Source organism: Mya arenaria, chromosome 15 (genome assembly GCF_026914265.1).
Source record: "Mya arenaria isolate MELC-2E11 chromosome 15, ASM2691426v1".
In the NCBI taxonomy this organism is placed as follows: Eukaryota; Metazoa; Mollusca; class Bivalvia; order Myida; family Myidae; genus Mya; species Mya arenaria.
This window is the reverse complement of record NC_069136.1, coordinates 47,306,901-47,332,805: the sequence shown is the minus strand read 5'-3', so window position 1 is coordinate 47,332,805 and position 25,905 is coordinate 47,306,901. Positions and strand designations below refer to the sequence as shown.

The 25,905-nt window shown below is 34.0% G+C and overlaps 1 protein-coding gene across 3 annotated transcripts in view; it reads right to left on the bottom strand.

Annotated features, from left to right (window-relative positions):
• Positions 1 to 10,870: 10,870 nt before the first annotated feature.
• The window catches only part of LOC128219701 (uncharacterized), a 44,357-nt gene continuing 29,322 nt past the window's right edge, over positions 10,871 to 25,905 (bottom strand). For all 3 annotated transcript variants that reach the window (XM_052927627.1, XM_052927629.1, XM_052927628.1), the window contains exons 19-34: positions 25,756 to 25,892; positions 25,223 to 25,353; positions 24,275 to 24,410; positions 23,763 to 23,831; positions 22,873 to 22,976; positions 21,721 to 21,802; positions 21,110 to 21,277; positions 20,146 to 20,238; positions 18,214 to 18,308; positions 16,978 to 17,085; positions 14,059 to 14,119; positions 13,563 to 13,667; positions 12,960 to 13,024; positions 12,351 to 12,422; positions 11,859 to 12,028; positions 10,871 to 11,694 (exon numbers count right to left, since the gene is read on the bottom strand). In XM_052927627.1, the coding sequence (XP_052783587.1) occupies positions 11,474 to 11,694; positions 11,859 to 12,028; positions 12,351 to 12,422; positions 12,960 to 13,024; positions 13,563 to 13,667; positions 14,059 to 14,119; positions 16,978 to 17,085; positions 18,214 to 18,308; positions 20,146 to 20,238; positions 21,110 to 21,277; positions 21,721 to 21,802; positions 22,873 to 22,976; positions 23,763 to 23,831; positions 24,275 to 24,410; positions 25,223 to 25,353; positions 25,756 to 25,892 (1,817 nt within the window). In that variant the 3' untranslated portion in view covers positions 10,871 to 11,473. The remainder of the gene's footprint in view (positions 11,695 to 11,858; positions 12,029 to 12,350; positions 12,423 to 12,959; positions 13,025 to 13,562; positions 13,668 to 14,058; positions 14,120 to 16,977; positions 17,086 to 18,213; positions 18,309 to 20,145; positions 20,239 to 21,109; positions 21,278 to 21,720; positions 21,803 to 22,872; positions 22,977 to 23,762; positions 23,832 to 24,274; positions 24,411 to 25,222; positions 25,354 to 25,755; positions 25,893 to 25,905) is intronic.

The window sequence follows — 25,905 nt, the reverse complement described above, 5'->3', positions numbered from 1 at the left end:
GTTAAATGACATTATTACGTGATGGCATCAATGTATTGTTAAAATATCATATTATTCATCTGTATAAGTCCTTGTGATCGTAGTGGCTGAGAATTCGGGTCTCTACTTTTCTAAAATTTTCCGGCGTTGTAATTGTATTTTTTCTGAAATTTTGACTTTAAATACAATAAGTGTCTTCAGATGCATAAGCAGGAAAACTATACATTGGTCCAAAACATGACACAACAGCCATTATCTAATGCGGTATTTTGCTTTAGTATATCATGAAACCTATGACAGATTGTATATAATAATGAAATATACTGCTGCATGACGTGCATACACTTTGTATGTGTTGTTGTTTCATAAATTTAAATAAATGATTTTTGTTTGGGTGAAGGTACTGAAAGACAACAAAAGCTTTAAAAGTATCTAATTTTATTAAGCTTAAATACTAACTGAAAATGTGTGGAACAAAATAACAACACGTTATTTTGTTATTTTCATTAAAAGAATTCCCCTTAAAAGTCTTAAATTTCTTGAAAAAAGGAATATTACGCAAATAATACCGAAATCAAGTCCCTCTCTGGAACGCTAACATTATCGTGTTTTGATCCCATTAATGATTAAGCCTGTGTCTTGCCAAGTCCATATCTGTGTCGTTGTGCGATATTTATCTTATGTTTTTGTTTTGACCGATTTAGTGCTTTAAGTTCACTCAATATTTAAATAGTTCGTATAGCCTTTCGCGCATATATGTAGTATATATCGACCCATCGTGTACTTGACCCATCTGAATCACTTAGTTTACATTGATTATGTTTTGACAATACGGATTCAGGTAATTATAATAAGCATATAATATAATACAAGTAGGGCATAAAAGATGCAAGTTTATTTGTAAACAGACATTCTTGAGCGTCTACATAGCGTCCATGTTTAAATACGCCTAAACATCTTCTTTTTATGACATGTTTCTAAATATCAAATATTACAAAAAAAACTTTATTTTGTGCTTTAATCTTCTGGGGCTGATTTCTCGAAACTTCTTAAGCCTAACAGGCATTAATAGCTTATTTTGTTTTGCAAAATTACTTGCTTTAATTTGATACAAAACCGAGGTTTTCGTGATAATCAGATAGATAACTTCATTTAACAATGAAAATACTTTCAAAAAAGCAAATATTTCACAAATTATAGAAGGACATAAAAAGTAAGTTTAGCTTAATCGTGTTTTAACAGACATAAGTAGATTCGAGAAATCGGCCCCTGTAGGTTTTCTTGACAAAGAAATGACAAGATTTTCTGGCAACGAATTGCCGGTTACAATTACTATCATAAGTGCATGAGATTACTGCTCACATTTGGCTGGAAAAAAATATCTATCAAAGAAGTCTCTTGCCGAATCAACAACGTTGGTTGTTTTTGGCAATTGTTTTATGGTTAAACAACTTGTGTCTATAACACAATTACTTCCATACCTGTTGTGTTCAATACTAGATCCTATGTCGTTGTCAAATTGATGAAATATCTGGTCTAAACTCCTTAACACTTAATATCAAGTTTATAAATCTGTGCAAAGGCTGTCATAATGCGGTAAAACAATCTTGCAACTGCAGGAAATACAACTTGTTTGATCTAATCGAAGACTATCAGTATCTTCCATGGCCGAGAGTGAAAGATAGGCTCATTCCGACCCAAACGTAGGGTGTTTTGCGGAAACGAGGTTCACCGAGATCTTTTTCAATACAAAAATAGTTTATTCAAAGTATATACTTTTTAAATACGCATGTTAAACAACATGAAAAAGGAAGGACGGACATACATATCTTAAAATATTAAAGACTAGTTTCTGCAAGCCAGCATGGACTCCCTCGGACGAATATTGCATAATGGCGAGCAGCAACCAAGCATATATATATATATTAATAAAGTATGTTACGAATGTGAAAACTTATAGGTATGTAGAAGGAAATACATATATATGGCAGAAATTCCAGAAGGACAATATTTATTTAAACACACGTTTAAGTTCTTACTGTCACTTCTTTTATGCGTCTTGATCGTAAATAGTTGTGTTTAAATCATCCTAATGTTATATTTTTAGTTTTTGGTAGATTGGTAGTAAAGAACAAATACCAATAACACAGCTTGATGCTCTACACAGATGCCTTTTTGCGATGCTTTGTCAGAAACACAGGGGCCATTTACCGGTCATGAACAACCTACCACTGACTTCGTTCAAACTATTACCATTTAATCGTACGATCATGTTCATTAAAAGCTGTCAAACGTGTGATTTTACTTACTTGTCTGAAAAGCAATAAGGGTCATATACTGGTTAAGGGCAGCCTCTGAAGTTGTATAGTCCGAATTCGAAACGTTCTCTAGTTATTGTGTGAACAGAACATCGTTTACCTTCATCAAAGGGGCGTATATTAATAATTTTCTTCAAACATACTATACAAAGCGCAAACATAATGAGTGGTGTTGTTTTCGTGCAATTATATAACATATACTATACGTTTTATTTTGGAAACCTGAAAATGGCAGAATACGGTTATTTGATTGTTTGAAACACGATTCGTTGGTGCTTTTGTTCAAAGCGATAACCTCACCATTAAAAAGTAATTTCTAAAAATAGGTTGATACATGCGTTTTCGGTCTGTGATGTTCGTGCGTAATGTATCACTGGCAAGGAACGATCTTCGAAACAGATGCTCACTGGGGGTTTAAACTAACAGATTGGTGCCCGACCTCACACTTATCTTAACATTAATTAATAATTGCATTATTAATAATAAAGGATTAATGATCTCTTATGTGTATCAAATATAATGATTTTGCCATTGGAAGCGCTGTACTATGAGAAAATGTGTGTTTCCGATTCAGAACTTTAAGTGACCTGTTTGTATTTTCAAAACAAGATTAATGAACATTCACTCATCTCATAAGACGAGGATTTATTACAAACGAGATTCCAGCTTCATAAGCATTTAAAGTAAAAGGTTTGTTTGACGTTATCCGATCGGCAATGATGAATACCAGGAACAGCTTTCAACTGAGAATGAGTATAATGTACAATCCTCTTATTTAATGTATGTTCCTCAACGTTTGAATTGGATTATTTTCATCGTGGTAAATTCTCAAGCAGAAACCGACAACAAAAGTCATGTATAATGATGGGTTAGTTTCAACTTATTTATTTCACAAAAATTGTGATACAAGTTATTACTTATAGAATAATACATGGTTGAAAATGGCTTTTGGTTGATAATTGCCCCATGGTCAACCATGTTTTATTCTGTATAATACATTTGTTTTGTCATTTGTCAATGATTTCAAATGGATTTAAAACCATGATTTTGTGGAATAATGACGGATATGTCATATAATTAGCATGTAGTCTGAAAATCTTAAAAATGAGATAATTATAACAAAATGGTTTTGAATAGCATTAGCTGCGAAAAATAACAAGTGACTTGAAATCAAAATAGAAAACCTTTTCGTTCGAGTTTTCAGACTAAGCCTGCAATTTTTCCATTCTTCAAATATCACCTGTTTAACATCGGCTAATTATGATGTTCATTTCATTAGGTGAGCACAGCTAGGGTCGATTAAGCCTAGGAGCAGTTTTATAAGAATCTCGGCTTAAATGACCCTAGTCATTTCGCTGGAAAAAATAACATTTGTCAGCGAATAAAGAAAAACAAAACGTTTCAACAAAGAAAATCCTTGTCTCACTGCTTTATGACCTTGACCGAATGTAAACATCCGATACGGTTTCGGGTAGTACTCGTTACTGAAACACGGAAGGTATCATTATTGGTAAAACTAATTTCACTATTATTGCACCGATAATTCCTTTTATATCCCTTTAAAGCTTTTAATAATGTTTAAATGTTTGCCTTCCAAGTATACGGCGGTCATTTTTATTTTGTGACCATGACGACAGTGTGCACGTTCTCGTCTTCGTCAGGCAATTATGCCATACTCGCCCTGGCGTGCCATGATAATCTCACGGGCGGCGACGATAATCATTATTCCGGGAACGAATTTCAATAGTAAAATGTTACTATTTATAGTAACATGTGTATTATAACATAATATTCATCACTTTCGTTGGTGACGATGTCACATGAGAGTGTGGGAGACACCGGAGTACCAGAAGAATACTCACTTTTCCGGCTTGGTGACCACGAACCAGATTCACATGCACCAGACGCTAAATGTACAAACTTTATACTTATAAACCAAAACGAGCGAAAAAGGCATAATTCATCCTGAACTCTCAAATATTTACATTAACGTAGCTTAGAGCATTGATAATTAAATGGAATACGAAATCATAGAAAGTAAGAGTTTTACAGGTATTAATAGTAAGAATATATAACTTATTTATTCAGAACAAATATTTAAAACACGCTAGTTAGGTCTTGAAACATTTCATTATAAGTAACTTTAATAAAGAACAAAAACACGAAGGGCATTAACTCCATCTGTAGAATCTTTTCTCGCATTTATTTGTAATTATTAACAATCAGTAAGCCTTTCCTTTTTAATTCATTTAGAAATTGCACGGGGTCATGTTTAACACAATTAGCAATGGTTAAATGAGACCCTGTATATAGGATATTTTAATTCCTCTGCAGTTTTAGAATGACATTTCAAAGAAAAAATGAGATCTACTTTTCCTAGAAATGTCACGCTTCTATATTTTCCTATGGCAACATGTCATTGTTCTGTCTTAAAACCAGTTAGATACATAGGAAATCCCCTTTATTTATTAACTCCAGGCAAGGGTTATTTTGTTGAGGAGGGCTTCTTTAATTTATAAAACGTTGTTTTATTAATTGAACCGTCATAGTAGGCGTCCACCATGGGTCTTCTTCAATTCCTTAACAATTTTAAATCGTTATACGCATTGGTCTATAAAAGGTAGAACCGATATAACACCAATTCTAGAACAAATACCGTTGTATCGAACCTACCAGGCAAATACGCCATTTGCACAAGGCTTCAATTTTTATTCACATCTTAAGTCCCTTACATCAGGATTAAGCTTAACGCATTACTTATGTTTTGGTATAATTGGTGCAATGTTTACATTATATTGTGGACTTTAAAGGCCTAGTTTAAGGAATGGTTGGCATGATAATCGCCTGCTGTGCATCTCCTGCTAATAGCACTGGTGTCACAGTAGGTGCCAATTTCCTGTGTATTCGTTAATTGGCTCAGGGCCATTTAGGGACCATTTTTATAATAAAACATCGACAACTGTACAACAGGATACTCAGATTGCAGATCTGATAAGACAATTAGGCAATAAGATTAAGATCAATTAGCAGATGTTGTGTACACGTTTGTTTGTTTGGTTTTTTTTTGTTGTTTTTTTTTTTGGGGGGGAAGGAGGTGTGTGTGGGGGGTCACTTATATAAGGCCTAAACTAGGCCTCTTAATGAAAAGCATCTTTATAGTAATTGATAAACCAATTTGGATTTAGTTAGCTCAAGATTAAGTAGACATTCGGCCGAATATGCTAAGCTACGCAAGCTTTTTTTGCTTAAAATAAGGGGAAAGCGGGCCTATTCAACATTGATATGACAAAGATGTGAATGCTGTCAAACTAAAGGTATTTGCACAAATAGAAAGAATAATTTTGAGTTTTATTTGCATGGTTTATCAAAATCAAGTTGTGTATTTGTTATGATGATTAATATTATTTGTACACTGGCGCATTTGCAGAGTCTTATAACTGGTCCAAAATTTCGGCGCCTTGGATATCGGTCTATCACGCACTGTAAATCGATTGATATTGACAAAGACACTGCACGGTGTGAACCTGATGTTGAAGTTGCTATACATTAATGACTCAGACTGAGTCAGGGTCAGTAAAATATCTTTGTTTTAGGCGATAACAGCAGTGACTGAGGTACTGTTAACAACCTATTGTATTCTTTTTGGACAACCCATTCACAATTTCTGAAACATATATTAGAACGTAAATGACTGTAACATATATCAGATTGTTTTAGTCGCGGTTTGCTTGTACTCTCGTGCTATTAATGGCAGACCGTTTTATCTGCAAATACGGCGTTGGGGAAATCACCCCAATTTGGTTGGCTTCATTTTGAAGCCTCCCCACAAATTATTTTTAGTTGTATTTTTTATACTAGAACTCCGCGAGTCGGATGTGTCGCCTGACGAATTATTTACTGTCAACATTATAGCTGTTAGATTGGCATTTTATTCATTTATAGACAATGATGTTGCCATTTAACATTCAAGTGTAGGTGGCATTTGAACTGAAGGTAACAAAGTTAAGCCAGGAGCAAGCAATTGGTTTTATAAGCAAAATGAGCACAATAAATACTGAAGTCAACTGCGATCCCCTTCAATAAGATCTATCCATCTATAAAATTTCAAGTCGATAATTCTTTTAGTCGAGAAATGCCCCGGACAAAATTTAAGCTTGAAAATTAACAAAGGGCAATAACTCTAAACATATAGATGCAAGAGTTACGGTTTTTGTGCAGTGCACTTGCCCTCAATTAGATCTATCTACATATGAAATTTCAAGTTGATACCATTAATAGTTTAGAAGATATAGCCCGGACAAGCGAAAATGGGACGCGGACGGCGCCGCCGCCGACGCCGCCACCGACGCCGCCACCGACGCCGCCGCCGCCGACAAAAGTAACCCCCTATATGTCGTCTTTTCAGGCGACACAAAAAGGGTAATAGATTTAACCTTACAATAATGCACTTCGACGTCAGTAAAACTTACCGAATTTTGAAATGTCCCTTTACTTATTCTCGCCTCTATAAATATTTCTGTATAATTTATTAAATAGTATATCAATTGTTGCAAAAAGGTAGCGTTGACTGTTTCACCGGGGCTGACAGCATGTGCAAGGTTACTCTCGTGTTATCCATTAGTTTATTAAACAAGGATTTCATATATTTGGAATTTGAAGACAATGGCATATCGGTTGTTTCCTTTCTGCTTTCGTACAGAGGTGTCAACGCATTCTTGCACAAATTAATGACATATCGAGGTAATTGACACGATGACTTACTTACCCGCCAATGTAAAAACACAACTGTAAAGCGTCAATTAGATAATTGCTTTGACGCCATGAGCCTTCAGGAAACTACTTAGTTTATGACCATTTAGTAAATTCATGTTAGACCTGCAAAAGGACTTAAGAAACTAAAATAAAAATAATTAAATCAAATGTAAATTATGATTGTTTTTTATATCAATCATGTTTCAGTCAATATGTTGAATATCTTAAATTTCGTGCACGTATTCGTATTGCTGGCTATGACAGGACCTACTGTATAATACTTTCTGGAGTTAACAAGGTGCCTATGTGAACAGTAAACGCAGCCATCTGTGACACATGTACACAAAACAACAAGATATTATTAAGATGCTTGCTTTTGAGTTCCCTGTAAGCCATGTTTCTTATACTGCGTTACAAACAACATTACATAAGTGCAACCCTTATTTCACTAGTTTTAGTTTTGCAGCTCTTTCTAGTCGTACTGTAAATTTGAACAGATACATGTGTTCTCCCGGAAGGTTTCGTGTTCCTGCTCGTTTTGAACATCATGGAAGAAATGTTCAAAACGTAGACTATCGTCAAGACTAACCGAAAATGGTCATCACCTGATCATTTCAACTTTGCTGTTTAAACTGTCGTGTTACAGCTGCTAGGAAGACTTTTGATACGTCATCTGGTACATGCAATAGTATTAAGATCAAGGTATATTACAAAGAAACAGTTCATCCTCTGCATCTGGATTGACTGACAAGCTTGCTTCTTCCTGTGCCGTAAGTCAATACAGTTTTTCTACAAACTTATCTTCCTTTACATAAAACTATGGTGGTTTCAAAGTTATTTTTTTTTACATTATGTCTACCATTCAGTTTAAGCCCTGGTCTGCGGTGGCAAAGAAAGGCCGATATAGTGTTTATGCATCAGTTTATCATTTAATGAAGGGGTTCATTTCTAACAATGCATCTGTCTTAATTTTAATGTGAACATTATTTTTGACATAGCTCGGAAATGGTGTGGTACTTGTCCCCTCGGAAGCCTTATTCCTGGCATGGCTGCGTATACGAGATGTGTGCCTCCGTATTTGTGATCGCTTTTGGGAATATGATGAGTAAATAGGGTAAACCTCGTGGTGATCCTGGCATTAACATGCCCGCATGACCTTTATCTGTTTTTGTTTTTTTATGAAAGTATCAGCGCGTTTTCCAGTCAGACCATGTTAGCGTAGTATAAAACATAAAGGTAGTCTTGCCTATTTCTCTTCCGTCACGCCGAATGCTATGTTTGGCACGGACTCTATAGCCATATTTATCATTTAAAAACACCTGAGTTTTCTACCTGATGTACCAGAAATATGAAATGTCTATCAGCCATAAAATACTGTGACGAATTTTGCAATTCGCACACTAATTTAAAACCGAACACAATGCAATCAATAGCGATTTGCTTTCCTCCTCATCGGTGGATCTAGTTTTAATTTTACATTGTAGTCCTATCATTGAATTTCCACACATCCGTTTGGTAACTGTATGAAATAAATGACCTTTGGGAATACAAACCGCTTTGCATTTTCATCCCATACTAACCGCTTCGCATTTTCATCACATATCAACCGCTTGATTGTTTCCTTCTCCTGGTATGTACTATTCTATAAACTGACCAGATTTTCAACCAGATCAAAAGTCCTCCTTCGGAACAATTGTCCTTTCTCGAATAGCTACGATAACAAAGTAACACTCGACGGTGATCCGTATAGAAAACGCACACTTTTTGCAAACATTTTCATTATTATAACAATTTGATGAGTAGCTCCTAGGGTAGATATTGATACTTTGGAGCTTTGTATGACACACAAGTTGAGTTGCTCAATCGCTCCCATCTTACCGCTGCTACGTCCAGCAAATATGTTATGCAGAGGATATTCTGTGCGTCGTCTACGTTGACCAAAGATTCATGTAACATATAGAGACTAATAGGTTAATGTCATGAAGCGAGACAATTTATCTTGCAATGCGTGGGAAGTTATATTTACATTGGATAAATCCCGCATCCCAGACAGATAAACGTTTCCAATCCACGATACTAACCTGTTAGTATATTTATCCTGTCAGATATTTGTTTTCTATCAAAATTGATCGGCAAATTTGACAAACCTAATGCAAGATGGATCGTCGTAGAATAATTTACGTAACTCGCATGTTTTAAAATCATTATACTTGGTACAGTTCAGCAGAATATAGTCCATTTACATTTACACGTATTTTGAATTTGATTGTCGGCATTTTTGGATTACCTGCCCGGGGTAATAAATCAAGTAACGGAACTTTAAACAAAAATATATTTAGTAAAATAAGCGTGGTTAAGAATCGCGTATTACGTATACACATATATACATGGGGTGAATTAACGCATTTAAGCATTTTTCTTCTCTGTGTATGTTGACATTTTTTTTTTATAATTCATCATCAAAATATCGACATTGACCTTTTAAATCAAAATAAAAGATTAACTCTTTTGGATTAAGGTGCCTCTATTTTAGTGAAGATATAATTTTTTCAAGGAATTATGCACTGTTAATATATTATATGCCTTTTTAAAGGAGTCAGCATAATTGGTTACGTGATTAACTGACAGGATGTAAATATCACGTGACCAATTAAACTTATAAGGCATAGATTATATAGTATAATATACATATAATGTGTATAAAAACTCATTTAGGATAATTTCATTTCACAGAACGAAACGAAAATCTACTTTCAAAGCGGCATTTCTGTGACAAATATAAGTTTGTCGCTGCGTTTTTTGTCTTGAGGGGACAATTCTGGTATATACATAATTTGCATAGTCTAGCAATTATTTTTCTTTTTTCGTGACTTTGTAATATTAACAAAACCCTAAGGAGTTAAGTTGGTGTTTCTATTTCTGAAATAAATATACTTTTCAACATTGAATGGTGTGCGTGTTAAACTGAAATACACTTCCTTTAGAAAATTGTAATGTGTTTGTGTTTTTTTGGAAAAATGTTGAATATCAGATTACTTTTATAATATCCGACAACACGCGTACTTTTGTTATCGTTGACGCTGCAAAGATGATCAATGCAAGATAAATCGGCTATTGTTCCGGTTTATAATGGGAATTTAAACTATGACCACTGTAATTTTAATAGTTCTAACGTTAATACATAATTGTTTCGAGCAAAACACTTACTTTATCTAACATCACTCATGTCTTTCTTTAGCGCCCCAATGGTGCGTCTTCAGGAATGTACGACATTAATATATGAGATGTATTCACGCCCTTAGTTCACCGTTCTGGCCAATTTTAAAGTGATACTCAATGCAATTACACATATATAACACACGTAAATTGTAAGTGATAAACTTTTAACTACTTACTATATAATGCCTTATGGAAAATATTAACTACTGATCACAAGATTGTAACCGTCACTGTATTTAATAGCAGAAAGCACAAAGCATATTAAATGATTGGTGAATGCTAAAAGATTAACTGTGTTGTACTATAGTCTCATAAGGTAGAAATGCCATGTTTTAAGCTCATTTCTGTCAAATTAAACCCGTATTCCTTCAAAAGAACCATTGCTTTCGACAATTTTTCATCCGTTTTGGAATATTTAAACAATATTATTAATTTAGTAAATCTAATTTGGGAGTAAGATTGCATCTTCAAGGGGTGTCAACACGCAGAGAAATGGCATAATTTAGTTAGATCGTGGAATGGAATAACGCGTCCGATTCGATATTGTGTTACATTGAAAATGACAGTGTGAAAATAAAACAAAAGTAAAAAAGGAACGCATGTAAAAATATAAAATGTATTAGCAATATATACATGTTCAACACGCACGGTTTACAGTACACAGAATAAGAAAATGAATTGTAATTTAGTTTTTTGAAAGGCATTTCTATAAGGCACTGATTATATGCAAGTTTAATACGCTTGGTTAATAACACACAAAATAAGAAAAATGGCTAGTTATATGTTTGTTGAAAGGAAATTTGCATAAGGCACTAATTCGCGTCATATTTCTAAGTAGCATCATTTTGTCGAGGAAATAAGCTCCTGAAACTTTCCATGCACATGTAATGTTCCTTTTGTCGCCACTGACAGGTTTATTAATTTCAAATTTATGACACCCTGTGTTAGATTGGCGCCCGCTTCGATTTCAGTTCAAATTAACGTCAAATGAGAGAGCGAAAATAAAAACGAAAGGAATGAAAAAGGAATTAGTGTTAAAAAAAATATGTTTATAATTATAAATATTTGATTGATATACTTTGTTTACAACAAACACAATAAGAAAAATGGCACGTAATAAATTTGTGGAAAGAACATTTGCATACGGTGGTAATTCTTTGGCGTCATATATAACTACTAAGTAGCATCATTGCGTCGAGATATAACTACAGATTTAGCATTAGGATGAAGAGTGCAACGACCCATGTATGTGGAATGTTCCTGGAGACACCACTAACTGGATTCTTGCAGTCAGGCATTGCAATTCCATTGGCATCTTGCTTTTGATCGGCTATCCATTTGTCAATCACGTGTTCAAGAACGTCCAATGGTAAAGCCCCGTACCTCAATACCGTGTAGTGGAATTCGGCAAGGTCGAACTTGTCCCCTATTAATTATACCATTTTTTAAATAAAGCCCCGCAATTATAAAATACACGTGTATTGTATTCAAGAAACAAACATAAACAGTCAGTTTTATGAAAAACATAAAATAACTATTAAATACAATGAAGGTCGATTGAGCCTACAAGAGCCGTTTTGAGCAACTTACCGAGAGCTGTTGTAGCTCGTTGACGTAGCTCTTTTATCTTCAGTTCACCTATCTTGTATCCAACGGCCTGGCCTGGCCAGTTAGAGTAGCGATCTATCTCTGCTTCTGTGGAACTCTGAGTTTCTGCCGTGTAGTTGAGCATGTAGTTTATTGCTTTATCCCTTGTCCACCTACAGTCATAAAAACTTCTTATGAACTCAACTTATAAGAGAAGTTTGGGTAGTATCTTTTTGAAGGAGCATGGCCAAGATAAGGTAAGGTTTAGGAGTCAAGTAAAAAATTGGAATACGTTGTTTTCGGATCCTTAGCTTAACATGTATATTATAATAGAGAAAGAAAATACAATATGTTATTTGCAAGTTTGTATTGCCTTTCCATTCATTATCTAATTTCCTTATTTCTTTTACTACAAAAACTGCACACTACAAATATGTTTAATTTATCAGCAAAAATGTACTGTGTATCAAAGTACCAGAAAAATAAAAACCCTACCCGTAATGGTGAATGCCCGTGTCAATCACAAGGCGAACTGCCCGAAGCATTTCGTCGCTGTAACGGCCCAACCTAGTAAAATTGATAAGATTTATTAATATAAATTTATTAATATTCCCCCGACCATGTATTGTTGGAGGGCATTACAGGTTACCGATTTATTAAGCATTTTCTGGGCAATCCACACTTTAGATAAGCATTTAGAATATAAAAAAATGTAGATGATATTTGTTGATCTCAGTGTAAGATTGTATTTTATTTCACGAGTGTCATAGAAACACATAGTTTGGCCAATGGCAAAGCCAAGAGTGAATATATAGTTACTTACTATGTTCACGAATTATACAGAAATTAAGTAAATTCCTGTGAAAAAGTTCCATATGACATCGAAAAGCATGAAAAAAATCCTCATACGCATTTTGAATTAAACGCATTTTCAAAATCGTGAGAAACTTGCTACGGTTTCGAATCTGATGTATTAAAAATACATAATTTTTTGCTATCAATGTTAACATGTTGTTATGTTAAATGGACTTGTAGACACCACAGTAAGCGCGATTTACAGATCTGATTTATAATCCACTTTTAAACTATACATCGTACACTTACATTTCGTAGTCGTTTTGGTATATTCCCATTTCTTCACCCAAATATTCAGCGTAAAGCGCCCAGCCCTGTAAGAAATAAAGCAGACTTAAAGATAATTGTTGTAGACCGGATAAAGTGCTATCTACCTCTGCGAGTTGTAGACCGGATATAGAGCTTCCTATCATAGCAAATGAGTTGTAGGGCAGATATAGTGCTACCTACATCGGCGACGGAGTTGTAGACCGGATATAATGCTTTACACCTCGGCGACGTAGTTATAGTTTGGATATAGAGCTACCTATTTTGGCAAATGAGTTGTAGAGCGGATACAGAGCTATCTACCTCGGCGACTGCGTTGAAGGCCAGATATAGTAATTTCTACACCGGTAAAAGAGATGTAGAGCGGATATAGTGGTACGTACATTGGCGAGCAAGTTGTAGACCGGACATAGTGCTTTCCACCTCGGCGACTGAGTTGTAGAGCGGAGATAGAGCTTCCTACCTTGGCAAATGAGTTGTAGAGCAGATACAATGCTACCTTCCTCTCGGCAAACAAGTAGTATAGTGGATATAGCGGTGTCTACCTCGGCGAACAAGATGTAGAGCGGATATAGTGGTACGTACCTCGGCAAATGAGTTGTAAAAGGGAAAGAAGTATGGAGCACTGTAGCTGATCCATTCAAAATTCTGCATGTATTTAGGAATATCGGCGAGAATTCCGTAACTTTCCTACAATGTAATAATACCTATTTTAGTTTATCACAGATTGTAAAATAAAATAAATAAGACCGAAAGCATACCGGGAAAATCAGTGTTAATATTAGTCTGTACAGACATTGCTAATTTAAACACGATACGATTAAGTCAGACACTTAAGATGGTATCATGGAACACAAGCATGCTTTTATTGGCATGTTTTTTCTGCATTTCCAAATACGTGTACAAGATGGACATATGTCGCAATATTAAGAATGTTTTTTCCTTACCTTGTGCCTCTTAATGTATTTATTCTTTACTTTTCGAATACTAGCTAGTCCCTGTAGATTTTATTGTATTATTAAATTTACGAAGATCATAGTTAAAAATGCTCCTGTAGGTTGCATTATAGTAACATACATACAGCTAGATGGTGTCCTGGAAGAGCCTCGTGAAGACTCAGGGAAACCATCTTGAACGTTGGACTAAAACAAAACAAAGATACAGTTCACTTTATGCGATTGTGCGAATTTTACTCAGTGGGAACGAGATTAACAAAAGTCCAAAGTTTATATTCCTCAGAGCTGGTGTACCTCGGTAAACCTTTTATCTCATCGTAGATTTGAAATGTATCTCTAACCCAAACATCCTTTTGAATATATTCGATAGACCAAGTGTAGACTAGTGTTTAGGTACGTATATCAGTTTTGCTGCCCTCCTATCACTTACATAGGTCGGCAAAACTATATATGCGTCTGAATACCAGTCTGTAATTGTACAATATCGCTTAGTATCACTGAAAGCAAGGCTTATACTGTAAAGTATGCGTGGACCCTTTCACATTTACATGAATAACGCTATACTGTAAAAACAAAAATAACTTTTCTTCTCAATTCACTATTTTGATTTTGAAAATAAAGGACAAGTGTTCAGGTATACATTTAGAAGAGATATTAACTTTCATAGGCCGGCAAAACTATAAATCACGCCTCCAACATAAATGACGCAACGCCATTGGTCCAGGACTGGTCACGCGGTGACCCCATATTTTTCCATATTGGGTCACCAAATTTATATCGTACCAAAATGGCGTCTATTTTGTATTCCGATGAATAAATGAAACACTACAAAATGTAAACAGGTATTCGACGTGATATATCCGTAACGGGGTTTGTGATCCTCCTTTATGATTTCCTTTGCCGCGTATATCCCATATCGGGTCACCTACTTACCCCGAACATATAATGTGCAGCTCAACATATGTCTATATGTAATTAACTGTAACCATTGGTCTAATCATTGCGACACGCAGGTGCATAGAAAGTGATATTATATGACATATAAATAAAAAGGTTTTTCATTGTCCAGTGTGATCGGCTAGGCATTATATATGATACTTCTTGAGTTTGTGTTTTAACCATACTTATACTCATGATCTTCACATCACAACTCATTGATAACAAAATTCAACAATTTAAATTACGTTTGATTTCAGTTGAAATCAATAGCTTATATGATAACTGCAAGAAATCAGCAATAAAACCCTTTCAAGAGATACCAAAATCGTACACGGGGTCGCCATGTATCAAAAACGAAAACTATCCTTGATAACTGAGTTCACTGGCTTTCTTAACAATAATAACATACAGAAGCAGCTAAATTCCTACGTTTCCCTGTAATCATTTCAACGCATTATATTAACACTTCAACTTCCATTCCTTTTATGAACGTCCTCTCGGTAATTGCAAATATATTCAGAAAAACGCATCAAACAATGACAATACAGATATAATATGAGCCGCATCGCGCAGTTATGGACCTTCAGACATAATCATTACAAATAAAATAATCATAAATAAAAAATGCCCCCCGCAAAAAATATTCTATGTATTAATTTCTTCCAAATTCCATTCTTATTAAGGATTTTCATTGGCGCATCATTTTCTCAACTATTTATGACCATTAGTTTTCTCATGTTTCCATAGGAACCACGGATTTTGTCCAAATTTAGTTTGACGGTATTCTTTGTCTGTGTTTAAAACGGCCCAATGGATTAAAAATACCAAAATATGAATCACCATTGTTTTCTTTAATAATGTTATGGAAAACATTAAATGCTATTGAATTCAAATAACCAATAAAAACATACAAGCAAATTTATGTCCGAAGGCCCAAAATCGTGCGATGGGGCTCATATCATAAAATATTGACCAGTAAGTTATTGAATAAGATCCAATACTCCCTGGCAGCAAGTCACATTGACCGAGGCGAAGTTTATAAAATCAAATGTTGATATTTCCTTATTTGTAAAAACGCGGTTATTAGGGTTTGGCAATTAGTTCAAAGAAACAGCATCTTTTTCTTAAACGACATGTTTCGTGTCTTCTTCTAATAACATGTAAAACCCTGCTATGATTTAATACTCAAGATCACGCGGCGTTATCCAATCATCCTATTTGTAACAATTTTTCTAACTTATGTTTTTACTTCCAATTATAATAATTCCATCGGCCTTAATAAAGGACAAGTTCGCATTGCATGCACTTTAGCCAAACAACAAGGTCTGAGTAAAGTCCATTATCCGGACTTCAGCGAACTTATGGAGAGATTGTTAAATATGTACGATAATGTTAGGCCATTACATTCGATGCATTTTAATTCAGATGGAGTTGTAAACCCGCAATGTTCTTGCGACTTGTTGGAATAACCAGCGCTTTAACTATCTGTTAATATACTTAATATCATCATAAATAGGATAAACAGAATTGTTATGAATTGATTGTCATCACTGGAAAATTGTCTCGCACATGAAACAAAGACCATACCAAGTTTAAAAAAGGGCTTACACGGCGCTCTTTGTTTGTTGTCATACGTCTAACAGTCGAGACATATATAACGTGTATTTATGGAAGCGCATAATATCATATATATATAATGATCGAACATAACTGTAATCTTGTCAACTTGTGTATACCGACTTGCTGATTTATGACCTGACATGTCGTCGAGATTATATCGGCTTAATCACTTTTCAGTTGGACATGTCGACTTATGTTTTGTCGACAAATTGAGATGAGTTATGTCCTGACATAGTGTTGAGATTATATCGGCTTAATCACTTTTTCAATTGGACATGTCGAGTTGTGTTATGTCGACATATTTGTGTAAAGTCCTCAAATTGTGCTGAACTAGTTAACTTGCATCGTCAGTATATTCGATTTTTGATTCCATAATTGCGCGTAAATATTGTCGATGTGTGTCTAAATAATTCATATTATTGTATTGGGCGCAATTATTGTCGAACTACATATGTAAACAACTGTTGCGAAGGTAGAATGTATACTTGTTTTCGAGACTAAAAAGGTTGATCATGAAGTATCCAGGACGGGATCCATCCGGTGTCCCCACCCAGTACTCCCCGTTGGTTCCGTCCGTACTGCTTCCCCGCACTCTAAAGAGACAAGAAACATACGATTGAATAATTTTATGCATACACATTACAAAGGTGATTTTGACGGTGGTAGTGATGTGACATTGCTTCAAATAATAACATGTCTCAAATGTTTAACACATTTAAAATTTAAATTCTAATGTTTCACAAGATCATCAACTTTGTTGTCAGGAAATCTAAGACTATTACGAAAACTGTGCTGATATAAAAGGCGGCCAAAACGTACACGCGTTAAATACTATTCAATATTACTGAAACCACCATTTTGTGTAACGCCTTATATTGGAAGCAAACAAACAAACAAACAAACTTATTGTTGAGTATGTATCATTCTTAGCTTATAGTTTTCAAGTTACATCCCATTTAGCTTAAACCCCAAAACTGACGAGTGTTGGCGTTGCCTCCGCGGCGCTATTGTTAAGTAGTTTAATTTATGCAACACCATTAACAGAATCTGAATTAAAGGCTAAAAACGAATTATTATTTTTAGGAAACCACAAAATGACATGTAAGTTAAAGAAAGTGCGTGGCCAATTTGCACACATATGTGCGTCTTTATTTTTAAATGAAATGGAGTATTAAGCAGTTTTGTTAAGTGTATATAATAATCGTAACATCGTCAGAGCTACAGATAAGAGTCGTAATGGGCGTAAATACACTTTAAAAATCGCCCATTACGACATAAGATCAAATAGCTGTTCTTACCGGTAAGATTAAAAATAATGATTAGGGCGTTACGTTCTTCCGAGTATTTTTTACCGTTCTAACTAGCCGTTTTGTCTAAATGTTAAACCGGTTTGTTAAAATCGATCCACTATCCTAAATGACTTACAGAAGGCTATAAGGCAAGAGAGTAGTAAAGATGTTTAAATTAATGAGGACTTGTAATTTGCTGTGCAAGTTCTAATATAATTATGTACTATAAAAGTTCATTAAATAAAATAAGTCATTCAATTCTGTAATTTAATGTACTAGTACACTTCGCCATTATACATTAATGAATGGCCCCAGGGGGTCCCATACACTATACTAGATTGCATGAGGGTGTAAAGTTCACTTTAAGCAAAAAAGTTATCTATAGCTCTGCATCGTATTTGTAAGTAAATAAAACAGAAGCTAAACACTTACTCAAGAGGAAGAGAAGGAGCATGTTTGAAATATTTCGGTATCAGAGGTTCGATCCTACCGTGTATGAGCTCGTTAAATCTTGCCAATATCTCAGCCTGTAAATAAAACATAGTATCACATCTTGTCAGGTAATTTGTTTTTTGTTTAAAGGGCTGCGAATGAAAGTATCTTTGACACATGCTATTTTAAGTCCAAAGATGTGACTATTCAAGTAAGAGTCAATCACAAAAAAATGTTGCTTACTGATAATAAACATTTCTTCTGAAGTGGTATTTTTCTTGTATTGATTCATATACATCTTTTTGTAAACCAAGTAAAGTTAATCAGCAACAAATTTTATCTTTAAAAGTATTTGTCAAAAAGTTTAAATTGTTGCACTGTGTACAAATTCCGCCATCCGCTTTAAGCAATACAGCTCGAACAAAAGTTTAGTAAGGTCAAACCATTATAAATATAAAGAGGTAGGGTAGGGTGGGGTGGGGTAACCTTTTGATTAAATGGGTATCAACCTATTGCCATCAACTGTTTTCCGATTAATATTCATTAATTCCTTGAATAATTTTCAAACATACGTGGTTGTCAAGGAAGGCTTATATGAATAACATATCACACAGTTTTTGTTCTAAACATGCTCAAGTGTTCAAGTTCTGCTAAAACGCTTCATGTTAATTGAGACAGTTAGGAACTATGGGCAACAGCGTAATGGTTCCTGAAATGTGCAAAATGTCAACATAGTATCACCATTATTCAATCTTACAAGTTTTTCCATTAACTTTATCTGAATTATTCTTTTTTGAAATCAAGGGAGGCAATTGGGTAACAATGGCTCACAGAGTTATTGTGCATGTATTGAACACCCGTTCGCAGTTTGTTGTTTGAAGTCTCCTTCAATATTTTCATAAGTTTTTAAGTGGTAATAAAACAATGTTGTTTATTGTTAATTTGGAATATTGATGTTTACAAAGGGCCATATATCTTTTAGTTACAGTATTCTGTTAAAGGTATGTCATTTACCAAATCAGATGAAATTATAACTGTGATGAAATGTAGGAACTTTGAAGTTAATATAATTGATGGTTTAAAAATTATGAAGATGGAAAACATGAATGGTCATACATATAAAGTGATCGCATTAGGGCACTAGCAATATTTTACTAAATAGTATTGTTAGGTACATTATTTTCAGCATACTCTATGACAAGAATTGCGCGAATAAAATATGTCGCCAATTTGGAGCGCAACTCTTCAATTAAACTCTTATAAATTATCAATAGTACTGATGTGGTTGGAGTGGTACATTATAAAAGTATACATCATTTGCACATTTCTTTAAATGACAAATATGACATATGTGAAATAAACTTCAACAATAAGGAATGTAATTAGTGTGACACACATTTTCTATTTAACTGTAGTTTTACCAAGACATTGTTTTTTAAACAAGGGAATACTGGGCTAAAACATACTCACAGTTTAACTTGTAAAGAAATTCATACGAATAACGTGTGTAAACACAATTCCGGGGCACTATAGCGTTCAATAAAATTATAATTCAATTTAAGACTTCAATTTAATTTTTTATCATATATAAACACACTAATGAAATTCTGTTAAAATTCATTATATACTGTACAAATAAAATTTCAGCCTTGGTTTCGTATAAAAAACAAAAACAAAATAACGAAGAACATTGCGGGTCGAACGCAGTTGACGGACTGAAGAGTCTGGGTTGTAAGTTATGTTGTGAGTTTTCAAGTTTAAATAGACGTTTTAATATCCATACAAGGCAAACTTAAGTGCCAGTGACTTGACTTATTTTCAACTGTCTTCGGGTGTTTATTGCATTACGCAGGATAAAGCTAATTTTGCCAAAGGAATTTAAATCTAAGGTACACTGTTTTTTTTTTCTTTTAGGATATTTTAATAGCTTACTTTCGATGGCAGGATAAACTTTGGATCGTTTGTAAGATTTGCATACATGTCCTTTATACTCGTGCTTTCCGGAAAACCAACGTTAGCCATTTTCTGAAACAAAGAATGAAATTTTGTAAAAGACTATTTTTCAATTTTATGTACATGCAATACTATTGCAAACTTATTTTCTATCTATCTTTCCTTTAAATGCGTATGTATATGGAAACCGAAATGACCATTCGTATTTCAAGCTGAAAATGAAATAATAAAAATGCTCCATTACTTAATAGTTTGGTTTCGAGTTAAGCAAAGCATGGAACGTCCGTAAGAGCATGTACGTTACTTGAAAATGCTGTTTTTATTGAAATATTCCCTTTTTTATAAAAATGTTTTGGGTTTTTTTTGCATTCTTTTCGTGATTTACTTTTTTAAATTAATTCTTCATATAAGTATGCAGTTATGTAGTAAATTATGATATTCATCGTGTACAAAAACAATATTTCCAAGAACAAAAATACATCACTAGCATAATGTACTTCTACTAGTATTAATTTTGTGTGTATACTTTTTATATTGTTACTTTCCTGTAATTGTTAACACCTTTTGGAAAGAAAATATATTGAAAGTTCTTTAGCGTATACATTTAGGTAATACTTAATGTCACTTCATCCACGTAGTACTAAATATATTTTATAATGGAAATGGACTATGTTTCAACTGTGTTAACGAGCAATTGTTCTTGGAATTTCGAAATACCAAACGCTATTTAACATAGAAGTTTTGAAAACAGAACAGCTATCATTATTGTGTTATTATTATAAACAGATCGTTGGTCTTATTGCATACGCGAAAAGTACAAAAAAAGAAAACAGTATATCTAGTCTAACAAGATAGAAACCCCGTTATCATTGTAAACTTCAAGTATTGGTGAATGATCTGGACTAGATGCATACCATTGCCTATAAAATAGAAGCCAATTAACCTGTCTTATGAGTTTTTCAATTCTCGCCACCTCTTCCAATCCTTTGTTATGAACCTCTTCAGCGGTCATATTAACAGACGAATGGAAATACAAACACGCCTGGTAGTTTTCCTTGCCGTTTGGAAGACTCCCTATTCCCAGGCCGGGGCGTGTCCTTGGCATATATTCCTTGACGTGTGGAAAATGTCAAGATATTTAAATAATCTTACAACCAATACACCTCTCGGTATATCCTGGAACTAAACTGCATTGTAAAGAGCTTTTTTATTATGATTATCTTCAGTCCATTCTTGCAAATATCCCTCATGTAGTATTCAAATTCAATTCAAAACAACTGATTAATTTGATCAATAAAAGTTCTTGAGTACAAAGATGGTCGTGAACTTAAGATCTAAACTTTCAAAGACAAGTTATTTGTTGTTTGTTTTTTTTGGAACTAGAAATAAACAAAACAATACGCTATTTCATTGCATTACTAATAAATTGCGAGTCTGTCCTCTATTGTTCATTTTAACATAATATGACCAAATATCTGAATGTTTTATGTTTTCGTAAATACGAAAACAAGAATAATACACATTATTTCAATTAAAATTAATGTTTATACTTACATCGATCAAAAATTGTTTCACTTCAAGCAATTTGTTGTTTAAAGATTCAATAGCAGCTATTAACCGATTTTCAAAAGCGTCTCTGTAATTAAAAAGAAACATACATTCTGAAAGAAGCACATTCTGTTAATTGCATGCATCTTTATACAATATAGATTCAATTGTTACGTTTCTTGTACTTGTCATTTTTGATGTTAGTCACCGCGATTAACGAATGCTATGATAACGTTCTGCTGCTAACAAAATCTATATGAAAATACAATTATACACTGGTCAACATTCCAATTTTGGTATGCTACAATGACGCACAACGATAAAGTATTTTAAAGAGAATCGGATTTAAATGACCTACTATTTGAGTCCTATTTCGCTTTACGGCTTATTATTTCGTATAAAATAGAGGCACACCTCTGTTTGCATACCTTAAACTAGCTGCACAACTCTTAAATGTAAATCACTTCTATTTCATAACAATACAATTATACTCATACTCTTTATTTGAAGGTGCACCTGTATTTCTATCAACTGTACTTGCCCTTTACAATAGACGGAAGTGCACCTTCATGTTAAGGGGTTCACCCCTATAAGGTTGCCGCTATGTTAAAACAATATATGTATATAGTTACTGTACCTCTCTATTTGAAGTGTAACACCTATGTTTAAAACCTCTATCTCATAAATACAGCTGCATCTCTAAATTAAGAAATGAACCTCTAGATTGCACCTCTATAACAAATAGAGGTTTAGAACCTCTATCTATTTAAAGAGGCGCAATTATCTCTGGAGAGGCACTAATATCTTAATATAGAAGCAACTTTATATTCAAATATGCACCTGCATCATCAGAGAGGCAGCTCCATTCTTAGAGGTGCCCCTCTATAGCATAGTACCATAAATTCGTGGTACAATTCAAATATGTAGCAGCACCTTTATTTCGTCATTATAACTGCATTATTATAATTAGAGATGCACCTCGTTAATTAAATAAAAAGGTGTCTCAAAAAAATAAGAAGTGTACCTCTTTTTTGGCATAACTGTAGGCTTTAGGCGAACTGATCTAAACGGTATGTGATAGATTATACTGATGTTGCATGAAAAACGTTCTGATGTTGAACACACAATATTCCGTAACAAAAGACAATCGCTACTTACGCCCTGTTACCAAATATTCTTTCTGCTGAGTCAAGAAATGGCTGGTACAGAGCGGATTTATTTGGTGAAACAACCATCTCATCGATGTTTTTAGGAACGCGAGACTAAAATAAATGAAACCGACATGAAATGTTTGAAGAGGCACAATATAAGATTGTTTTATTTGAATAAATTAGTATGTTTACTCATTTATCTTTCATGATCGAAACAAAATGCATATGATTTGTGTGAAGATAAAAAACATTCGCATTTACATTGTTTTTTTAATTCATAGCTAGATGGCCACAAATTTCCAAGTTAAAAAAGAGCCAAAATATCGCTTATATTTTTGTCATCTGTAATCAAAGGCATTGTTGAATCGATAGTTCGAGACATTTTGCCATAAAACACATCCATATGGTTTAAGTACTTTAAAGTTTGGATGCACAAGAAAGAAAAAAATACTGTAATATTCATTTTTACTTTTCTGAGCATTAATCCGTTTGTTAACAGTATCAGACTCATAAAAGCGAATATTTTAATTATGTTCGACGAAAGATGTGTTAATATTTGTTTAACATGTGAGGTTTCACTGATGGTGTTTATTTATTCTATTCGAATGGCAGTGTTATGTTTATTTATTCTATTCGAATGGCAGTGTAACAATAAGATAAAAATCTCAGACTAAATGGATGCAGTTAAACTTCGAGAAATATCCCCGTCGTGCACTTTACTTAGGTCCTGATGATATCAAAACGCATCGAGGGAGTGCCTTAAAGAAAACTGGTTTTGGATACTAACTGCTAAGTAAGAATAAATATATGTTTTACATCTGAATGTTTACTTTCAACTGAATTTTGTTTTGTATGTTAATTTTTTAGTTGTTCATCCTGGTTTTAATGCGTACATACCACAGACGCGTTATGGTTTGTATTGCCATTTTTAATTGCCCTCTTGCTCAGCTCGATCATCTCGTCTAGCTGGAAAACAATGGACATGCCACAAAGGTGAATGTTTTGCAATTTAACAAGAAACGTGTTCGTTTTGGGCTAATTTATCAGCTGATATTCCTGTAGTTTCAATTAAATTTCTTAGTTTTATTCTGTTGTTTCAATCAGCTGTTTCGTGAAAGGTGCAGAAATAACAAACCATCAACGCTTATGAAACATGTTCAACTTTTTAGTTTTACTTTAATCTAAAGTCTACTGATTACTTACCATCAATGGTATTGTAGCTCAGATTTTATCAGCTAAAATTTTATTTTATGATGGATAAACCTCTAAGCCAATATAATAAAAACAACTAAAATAATAACAAAATCAAAATAATATAATGAACAAATAAGTTCATGTCCACTCTTATATACACGCCAATCGCTATGCAACAACAAAATATTGCTTAAATATCTTTGTCGATTTTATACCTGCATAGGTGCAAGTTCCAGTCTTCTGACATAGTTTGTGAAGTCTCCTTCCGTATCAAAAACATTACCATCGACAAACAAATCTAGTCCAGCAAACCAAAGCTCTTGAAAATTGATCGGGTTGAGGGGTTGATAGCTTGAAAGAAAATACATAAGCAGGTTTAAAATATAGAAACACGACAGACGATATTAGGGCTGTAGCCCCAGGAGGTAAAGGGAAGTTAATTTCAGCATGTAATGCAACCGAAACGACGACAATGTTGTAATCATTGCATATTTCGATAAAGTGGCGATACGTTTTATGAGAAAATGTGGATATTTTGTTTTTAAATAATTTGTACAAAGCAAAAGAAAATACATTAATCTATAAGCTTTTAGGGTATGAGTCTAGATGCACCTTTATTTCCTTGTCAAAAGCATCATTTTGCAGATTTGTTTGAAAGCTTAATTTCCTATGCTCGTAAAAAATATCAAAATGGATTGGAGATTTAAAGGGTTTTCTAAAATGTGGTTAGGTTTTCTCTTATACGTCTGATAAAATACCCTTAATATATAACTAAACAAACCACAACATGCTGAAAATACAATAAAAAGCTGAGAACTCTGAATGAAAACTCTAGAATCGTAATGCATACTAAAGTGGTTTATATGAAAGAAATATGTATCTAAAGATTAACATACGTAAAATGTATTTCATTTCCTAGAAGAGCTCAGTTGCATTAAATACTAAATTTCCTCGTACACCAATGTTTGAGACTTAATGTAAAATGAGTTACATACTGGATGTATATTGTTCTCCGTCGATTAAAGACTCACTGCAAATTCAAATACGAATTAAATTTTCATCAGACTTGTAAAACATCGCTGCAAATGATTTTTCAAAAAATGTAAAAGAATAATCTAGTTCATTTTATCTTTTTTAACATCAGAGAAGAGTGCGTGACCTACTCTTTCCATTTGTAGCCTGCTACGAAAGTCTCAAGAATATTTGTCAAGACATCAAAGGAAATTTTCTTTTCTCCAGTGAATCTGTTTCCATCTATCCACGATAACCTTTTCAAAAAGTCATCCGCTGTCTTCTGTAATATAACAATGAAAGGGTGTATCTAATTAATAGTTGCATCGTCTAGGTTTCACCAAATTGGTACTCATAAGAGCTCACACCTCGAGGGGTAAAAGCGAAAAGGTTCTATCTGCTTCTTTATTTAAAGTCACTTAGAACCTTTTCGCATTCACCCATCGACCTGTTTTCGAAGCCTTTCTTAGGTGTCGTTCATTTCAGCACGCTAATGGACTGATCAAATTTATTAAACATTGCATTGCCTAGGTTTCCTAATACCTATTTTTTTAATTGGATTTTATTTCAAACGACACCAGTTACTGTTCAATGTCCATTTAAAGCATTTCAAAAAGCTCATGTTGATGGTAATTGCAAGTCTTTTAACAATGAATTGAAACGGATAAATTCTTATTATATTTACCTTGTTTTCATCGAACTTAGCATATGCATACGAGTCGAGAATGTCGTTGAACTTGTACACGCCGAGTGAGGAGGAGAATTCACGTGACTGAGACATTCTCCAGTCCCAGAACTCGCTCGAGATCTTCTCAAATGAATCTTCAAAAGACGC